The following is an 8,820-nucleotide window of genomic DNA, read 5'->3' on the forward strand; positions in this document are numbered from 1 at the left end:
AGGGTGGAGGGACAGCGCAGGAGGTGAAGACCCTCTAGGAGATGGATTGATTCGGTGACTGGGGTAATCAGGATGGGTGTGTCAGAGGCGGTGCAGTTGGCGCAGGATAGAGCAGGGTTTAGGGCTGTTGTGCATAGGGTCGCTATGAGTCGGAAACGACTTGATGGCACATAACAACAACAATTTTTTTATAATTTCAGTTATTTTAGAGGGTGTTGGGTTTTCTTTCTGTTCTTTTTCAATTTGTTAGAGATGTTGGGTTAGAGTCTCAATGGTCAATTTTTCCTGCCTTTTGATGTGTTTGCTTATTGTTATAAATTGACTTCTGATTACTGCTTTGGCTGTTTCCCAGAGGTTTTGGTAAGTAGTGTTTTCATTGTCATTTGTTTCACGAAACTTTTTACTTTTATTTTTTTTCTTCTTGTACCCAATTGTGCTGCAGCAAGTTGTTATTCAGTTTCCAAATATACGATTTTTTCTCCTTTATTCTATTGTTATTAATTTCTAATTTTGTGGTGAGAAGATATTTTGTATAATTTCCATGTTTTTGAATTTGTATATTCTTGCCTGCTTACAAGGCAGAACTTAATCTTGTTGGTTTTCCTTTGTAGGCGACTGTTTGTTTTTGCCAAGCTGCTTTTAGGATCCCGTCGTTATCTTTAATTTTGGAGAATTTCACTACAATATGTTTGAGATTTTTCTTTTGGGATCTAGTCTGTTTGGGATACTCTGTTCTTCTTGAATATGTGTTTCCTCATTCTTCATAATACTTGGAAAGTTTTCTTCCATAATTTTCTCAAGGTTTTATCTGTCTCCCTTGTGTTCTGGAATCTTGATTGTATGCATGTTCTTCCTCTTGATGTTATATCAAATGATTCTAATGCTTTCTTCATATCTCTGATTTTTCTTCTAGTATATTCCTATTGTATGTTCTTACATACAACAGAACACACGTAGAATAACAAAAAAACACTACTGAGGTGGAGCTTTGAAGAATGGAAATACAAAGGAAGAGGAACAGTTGTAAGCAGACACTAGTGATTGGAACATGGAATGTGAGACCCACGAACATAGGAAAAGTAGATATTGTTAAGGAAGAAATGGAGCACATAAATATTAACATACTAGGGGCTGGTGAGAAGAGATAGACCGGCATGGGGCATTTTGAATCGGACAATCATATGATATATTATTCCGTAGATAAAAATGTGAGGGAAAATGGGGTTGCTTTCATAGTTAGAAAAGCCATTTCTAGATCCATCTTGAAGTACAACAATGTGAGTGATAGGATAATATCCATATGCATACAAGGAAAGCCAGTGAATACTACTATCATTCAGATATATGCACCAACAACCAGAGCCAAGAAAGAGGAAATAGAAAATTTCTATCAACGTTTACAGTTGGAGATTGATCGAACATGCAATCAAGATGCATTGATAATAATGGGTGACTGGAATGCAAAAGATGGGAACAGAAAAGAAGATTCAGTGGTTGGAAAACATGGACTTGGTGAAATAAATGAAGCTGGAGATAGAATGATTCAATTTTGCACAATCAATGACTTATTCATTGCAAATACTTTTCTAAGGGACATAAACACAGGTTATACGCAGGGATTTCACCTGATGGTATGCATAGGAATCAGATTAATTATATCTGCAGAAAGAACTACTGGAGAAGCTCAATATCAGCTTTGAAAACTAGGCCAGGAGCTGATTATGGAACAGACCACCACCTACTCATATGCGAGTTCAAGCTGAAGCTGAAGAAAATTAATCCAAATCCATGGGAACCAAAATATAACTTTGAGTATACCCCATCTGAATTTCAGAACCATCTCAGGAACAGGTTTGAGGCCTTGAACACAAATGAGCGAAGACCAAATGAGTTGTGGGAGGATATCAAGGGTATCATCCAAGAAGAGTGCAAACATTCATTACAAAGACAGAGGAGGAAGAAAAGACAAAAATGGATGTCAGAGGAAACTCTGATTATAACACTGGAGCACAGAGAAGCCAAAGCAGAAGGAAGAATTTAAGCTACTAAAGAGCTGAACAGAAGATTTCAAAAGGCAGCACGGGATGACAAAGTTACAATGAAATGTGCAAGGAGCTGGAGTCAGAAAATCAAAAGGGAGAAACTCACTCAGCATTTCTTAAGCTCAAAGAAGTGAGGAACAAATTCAAACCTCAAGTTTCTATAATCAAGGATGCTTTAGGAAGAATATTAAATGATCAGGAAGTATTGAAATAAGATGGAAAGAATATACTGAGTCACTGTATCTAAAGGAATTGGCAGACACAAAAGAATTTCATGAAACAACATGTGAGCAAGAGCCTATGGTGATGAAAGAAGAAGTTCAGGCTGCTTTAAAGGAAACGGCAAAAAAATAAGGCTCCAGGAATAGATGGTATACCAATTGACATATTTCAGCTAACAGATGCTGCTCTGGACGTGCTTACCAAGTTGTGCCAAGAAATCTGGAGAACAACTACTTGGCCAACTGACTGGAAGAGATCTATATTTGTTCCCATCCCAAAGAAGGGTGACCCAACAGAGTGTGGAAACTATAGAACAATATCATTGATTTTACATGCAAGCAAGATTCTACTGAAGATTATCCAAAAAGGACTAGAACAGCACATCAGCAGAGAACTGCCAGAAGTCCCAGCTGGGTTTAGAAGGGGTCATGGTACTAGGGATATTGTAGCTAATGTTAGATGGATCTTAGCTGAAAGCAGGGAGTACCGGAGAAATGTCTACCTGTGTTTCATTGATTATGCAAAGGCTTTTGACTGTGTGGATCATAACAAACTGTGGCTGACTCTGAGAAGAATGGGAATCCCAGAACACTTGATCATGCTAAGGTGAAACCTTGGAACAAGAGCCAGTCAATAGAACAGAGCAAGGAAACACTGCATGGTTCAAAATTGGGAAGGGCGTATGCCAGGGATGTGTCCTGTCTCAATAGCTTTTCAACCTGTATGCAGAACAGATTATCCAGGTGGCTAGGCTCTATGAGGAGAAATGTGGCCACCAGGAAGATCTATCAACAATCTGTGATATGCAGATGACACAACCCTGCTTGCTGAAACTGAAGAGGACCTCAAGCGCTTGCTACAGTGGGTCAAGGACTGCAGCCTTCAATATGGATTGAGGGTCAATGTCAAGAAGACAAAGATTCTCACCACTGGACCAATTGTCAGCATCAGGATGGATGGTGAAGAGATTGAGATTGTTCACAGCTTTAGTTTTCTTGGCTCCACAATCAACACCTCTAGGCACCTGCAGCCAGGAAATTAAAAGATGTATTGTGATGGGAAAGTCTGCTGTTAGGGACCTCTCCAAAGTACTGAAGAGCAATGGTGTCTTTCTGGAAACTAAAGTGTGTCTGAATCAGGCCATGGTCTTTGCAATCACTTGTTATGCATCAGAGAGCTCGACAATGACTGGGGAGGATAGAAGGAGAATTGATGCCTTTGACCTGTGGTGCTGGAGAAGAGTATTGAGGGTATCATGGATTGCTAAGGAAACAAACAGATTCATCTTTGAGAGGGTTAAACCGGATTGTTCCTTGGAGGCAAGGATTCTGAGGCTTCATCTGACACACTTTGGACATGTTGTAAGGAGACACCGGTTCTTAGAGAAGGATGTCATGCTTGGGCGGGTGGAGGGCAGGTGCAGGAGGGAAAGGCCCTCTAGGAGGTGGATTGATTTGGTGACTGGGGTAATTGTGATGGGTGTGCTGGAGACAGTGCGATTGGCACAGGACAGAGCAGAGTTTAGGGAGGTTGTACATAGGGTCGCTATGAGTCACAAGTGACTCGACGGCACATAACAACACCAACAACTGTCCTCCTCTTTGGTTGTGAAGTGGTCCTGGCATGCCAGGTTCCCCAACTGGAGCAGTTACTTTCCAAGGTTCCTCTCTCCCCAGCACCTCACTATGTCCTATAATTAATCACTGGCTTACTATGGTGCATTTGTTACAATGAATGAGTAAGTATGCATAGACTAACTTTAACTGGATTACATAGTGGTTTGCTCTGTTCTGAGTTATGCAGTGCAGTGAGTCTGCACAAAGACTTAGTGTCATGTTTTCATCATTCAGTGGTTTTCTGGCACGGTAGCCATGGAAGTCACAGCACACATATCACGTCTGCGTTTCTGAGGCTGCTTTGTAGCAAAAACTGTGTCCTTGCTGGAGATGGTCCTTAGGATCCTGTCTATGAAATCTTAAGATCCAACCCAGCACCCACAGTTCCAAATAATCTACCTAGCAGTGCCCTGTGTGGCACCTTCCTCTGTGCGGCAACCTTCTGCTCCTCAGCTCAGGTGTTTCTCCTCTCCTGGCAGTTCCCCCAACCGCAGCAGCTGTTCAACATTGCCCAAGAGCTCCTGCACACAGAAGAGGCTTATGTGAAGCGATTGCACCTGCTGGACCAGGTAAGTACTGACTGTCCAGGGAGGTAAGGGTACACAGTGCGGAAGAGGAGCCTGGCTCCATCACCTGCTGGGTCTTGGTGGCATGAGGACACTTGAACACTGAAGCTTGGACAAATTTTATCCTGGCCTAGACATGCTGATTTTTCACTTCCAGTGTTTTTTGTTGTTGTTTTTTTGGTTTTTTGTTTTTTTTTTGTTGTTGTTGTTGTTTTTATTCAGAAGAAAAACCCAAAAAACAGAAAGTTTCGAACCACACACAGGAGGGGTATGGGTAGGGGGAGGTATCTGTCCATCCAGTCCTGCCCCCTGCCCATATGGTTTTGGCAGCTATAAAGGATGTGGGGTAATGGCCCAAAAAAAGAAAAATGGTGTATGCGTATGGGAAGGATAGGGGTGCAAAAGCAGTGGGGAGTGGTGGGATAAGTGGCAGACGAGGTCAGTACTGGGCACGCCGCAGGTGAGAGGCCATTTCATAACATTTCTTGTTGATCAAACCACCGTGGACACTTTTTTTGCCCATCAGCAGGACTAGCGTCTTGGCAGTCATGGTGACAGTAAGGTTGAAGGTAGGTGCTCCGCCAGTACTCTTGGTGCGAAGATCCATGGTATATTCCCCATCCACTAGCAGTGAGTCCCGGATCACAGAACATTTCTGGCCCCCGAGTGTCAGCCCATTCACAAAAAAACTTGACCGGTCTTTGCCAACGAGAACTCCAACCTCAGCTGGCATGATGTTAACGAAGGTTTTCCCGGGGACAGTGGCCCAGATGGAGGGCGAGTCCTTATAGCCCACGATTGCCGTGTCCTGACAGGTCCCGTCCGCCATGAGGTTGTCGATGTAGGCGTTCCACCCGGCCATGTCTCTTCTATTGGACTGTTCTAAGTGTTGTTGCTGGGGCCGCGGGTAGAGCTCCGGCTGCCTCGGTCTGGAGGGCGGGGGAAGCAGAGAGCTCGGGGCATGCGATACCGTCCAGATCGCGGCGGCTCTTCTAGCTTTGCAGCAGCCCTGGCACCGCCACTCACTTCCAGTGTTTTTAACTCTCCCTGGAGACCATTCCTGGGGACAGCTATAGTCTCTGACTAAGTGAATAACTTTTCTGCAAAAGCAGCTGAGAAGCAGTGAGAAGCCATAGGCAATAATAATACATAAGTGACAATTCAGGGTAAACAGTGTATCTTGCCCTGTTTATGTCTCAGAAACCAAAGGAAGGACCTTCTGACTTTTCATACCATTTGAGCAAGTAGATGGAAGGACATTTTCCTGCCCCACTAACTGCCCCGGGGAAGTCTGGCAGCCTTGACTCAGTCTTCAGTTTGTAAATTTACCATAAATCATGGGTTAGCTTCATGCAATGGCAGAAAGTAACATTGAGGAAGAGCCCATGTGGCAGCCCTCCTCACTGCTAGTGCCTATCTCCCTGTCCACAGGTCTTCTACACCAGGCTAGCTGAAGCAGGGATCCCTGCAGAGGTTACTACAGGTATCTTCTCAAACATCTCCTCCATCTACTGCTTCCATGGACAGTTCCTCTTGCCAGAGCTACAAGCACGGATTGCCGAGGAGTGGTGAGTGTGTGCAAGGCACCAGGCTGTCATGACACCACTAGATGTCTCTGCCAGCCTGTCCTATATGCTCTTCTGTCAGTTGTACTGGCTGAGTGACTTTTCTCCTGCCATCCAGTTAGTTATGACTTACAACAACCCTCCACTGGATTTCCAAGGTTGTAAATAACAATGGAAGGAGATGTCCCCTCTTTCTCCCGAGAAATTGCTAGTGGAATAAAATTGCCAGAGATGTTTAGCCTTTGGGTTAGTAGCTCATTACAGATTATGCTACCAGAGCTCCACAGTTACCTAGGGAAGGAAGTTAAGGATCACAGAAGTTGGCTGTTTTGTTCACCTAATGGTTGACAGAGCTGGAAATCTTATGTGAGGTGACCTCAGAGCCTACCTTTGACCATAGCCTATAGCTATCCAGGGAGGGTTAAGGCCAAACTCTAAGCTAAACTCATTGCTGTGAATCAATTCCAACTCACATTGACCCTGTAGGACATAGTAGATCTGGTCCATAGGATTTTTCAAGGCTGTAAATTTTTACAGAAGCACAATGACATGTTTTTCTTCCATAGGAGTGACTGGTAGGTTCACACCACTGGCTTTTAGTTTAGTAACAAAGCAGTTAACCTTTGTGCCTCCCAGGGAAAACGAGTGTCCATTAATGACATTGCTTCACTATCCCTCATCCCCAGCTGTTTTCTCTGATACTCTGTCTCCCTATTAAGGGATGTGAATCCTCGGCTTGGGGACATTCTGCAGAAACTGGCCCTGTTCCTCAAGATGTACGGGGAGTATGTCAAGAACTTTGACAGGGCTGTTGAGCTGGTGGGCACGTGGACCCAGCGATCGATGCTGTTCAAAGATGTTGTCCATGGCATCCAGGTAGGATGGGAGGTCCTGGAAAGAGAATTCAGACATCATTAGGGCCAAGAAAGTAAGGTTCTAAAACATAATTCTTTTCACTCCCAAAATGCAATATGACAGTTATGAAAAATTTGAAGCATAAAGAAAATAAGTAAAATTATAGTATGTGCCCCAAATACCAAATTGGTTTTGATTCTTACAATACTCTCAGAGGTATAATTTTGTCACCCTTATCTCACATGAGGAAACAGTGACTTAAAGAGGTTTTGAAATCTATTGTCATTACAGATTATTATTTGGTAGAGCTTGGTTCAAATGAAGATCTCTAAGCCTGAAGTGTACTCCAATCTCTGGTTATATGCAATTATTTAAAACAATCTTTCCTTTATTTTTTGTTTTTCTGCACATGACTACAATACCAAATGGATTCAGAAGACCTTTAGGGGACACATAAGGACCATAAGGATCCTAGAAGATCCTAGTCTCCCTTGCCTTCTCAGTTCAGACTGCAGGTGTCAGCACAGTCCCTTCTCTCTCACCCTGATTCATATAGATCTAGGCCAGCAGGAGCTAACCCCTACTCTGTGTCATAGGTCTAATAAGCCATTGAAAGAACTAAAAAACTGTAGGGAAAAGCCTATCTTTAATCTAGAGGAAAAGAATAGAGACACAAAGGCAAGGTTCAGAAGACACCTCAGTGCACAGTTCTGGGCCCCTGGGTATGTGCTAACTCTCCCAAGAACAGAGGTTCACCATCTCTAGCCAAGAAACTGCGTTAAGGCTTTCCCAACAGGCTTGTTGTCTAAAATCTTTTCTTGATCCCATTATATGGCTATGACAGAGAATATCACATGCTCACAGGCATGATCAACATGGGACCCTGTGTAGCCACTCTTGGTTGAGTCAGCATTCACTCATTGGCTTAAGATATAAACTGGCATTGCCAGTTTTTAATCAAACAATCCAGTAATGTCCTACATTAGAAATGACAAATTAAAGAGGAAGGGTGCTGCATTCATAATAAACAAGACATTTCAAGACTATCCTGAAATATAGTGCTGGAGTGATAGAATGATATCCATAAACATACAAGATAGGGAGCTCTGTAGGCCTAGTGGTAAGAAGCTGTTGCTACAATCATGCAGTTAAAGTCCATCAGCCACCCCATAAGACAAGGATGGTCAGTCTTCTCCTGTGTAATTAACTGCTTCTAAAAACCCACTAGAGGATCGAATATGGTAGGCTCCAACTCAGTGGTACTCAACAACAACAACAAACATGCAAGGAAGACCTATTAATACAATTACTATCTAAACAATGCGTACAAACTACTAAAAGCAAAGAGGAGCAAATTGAAGATTTCAACTGATATTGGCAGTCTGAAATTGATCAAACATGTAATCATGATACATCAATAATAACTGGTTAATAAAAAAATTTAGAAACAAAGAAGGACTAACTAGTAGCTGGAAATATGGCCTTGGTATCAGAAATTAGGCTGGAGATAGACTGGTAGAATTTTGTACAATCAATGATTTATTCATTGAAAACACTTATTTTTAAAAACATAAATGGTGACTGTACATGTGGACCTCACTGGTGAAATATTCAGGAATCAGATAGATTGTATCTGTGAAAAGGGAGAGTGGAAAAAGCTCAGTATTCGCAGTCAAAACAAAACCAACAGCCAACTGGAGAAAAAGGCTATCAATTACTTGTATATAAGTTCAAATTGAAATAGAAAAAAAATTAAAACAAGTTCATGAGAGCCAAATACAAGCTTTGCCTCTAAGGAACACTGTAGCTACATTTTAAACAACAGATTTGTTGTTCTGGGATTCTAGAGTATGGTCAATATTCTTTACCAATACCACAATTCAAAGGCATTGATCCTTCTTCTATCTTCTTATTTACTGCCCAACTTTCATATGCATAGGAGGCAATTAAAAAT

The 8,820-nt window shown here is 42.3% G+C and overlaps 2 protein-coding genes across 2 annotated transcripts in view; one reads left to right on the forward strand and one right to left on the reverse strand.

Annotated features, from left to right (window-relative positions):
- The window catches only part of LOC102844332 (FYVE, RhoGEF and PH domain-containing protein 3-like), a gene marked incomplete at its 3' end in the record, with an annotated part of 45,322 nt that extends 38,435 nt beyond the window's left edge, over window positions 1–6,887 (forward strand). The window contains exons 2-4 of the mRNA XM_006901948.1: window positions 4,360–4,449; window positions 5,878–6,014; window positions 6,731–6,887. Coding sequence (XP_006902010.1) covers window positions 4,360–4,449; window positions 5,878–6,014; window positions 6,731–6,887 — 384 coding nt within the window. The remainder of the gene's footprint in view (window positions 1–4,359; window positions 4,450–5,877; window positions 6,015–6,730) is intronic.
- On the reverse strand, window positions 4,886–5,308 carry LOC102871747 (profilin-1-like). The gene has a single exon (XM_006901943.1). It carries the CDS (start codon window positions 5,306–5,308, stop codon window positions 4,886–4,888), a length of 423 nt encoding a protein of 140 aa, XP_006902005.1.
- Window positions 6,888–8,820: the final 1,933 nt, after the last annotated feature.

The sequence above is a fragment of the Elephantulus edwardii genome, unplaced genomic scaffold (assembly GCF_000299155.1).
Source record: "Elephantulus edwardii isolate Elephantulus edwardi_28Jun2011 unplaced genomic scaffold, EleEdw1.0 scaffold00352, whole genome shotgun sequence".
Lineage (NCBI taxonomy): Eukaryota > Metazoa > Chordata > Mammalia > Macroscelidea > Macroscelididae > Elephantulus > Elephantulus edwardii.

Excerpts from the sequence above, each read along its gene's own strand:
- LOC102871747 (XM_006901943.1), bottom strand. The coding sequence starts at position 5,308 with ATGGCCGGGTGGAACGCCTACATCGACAACCTCATGGCGGACGGGACC.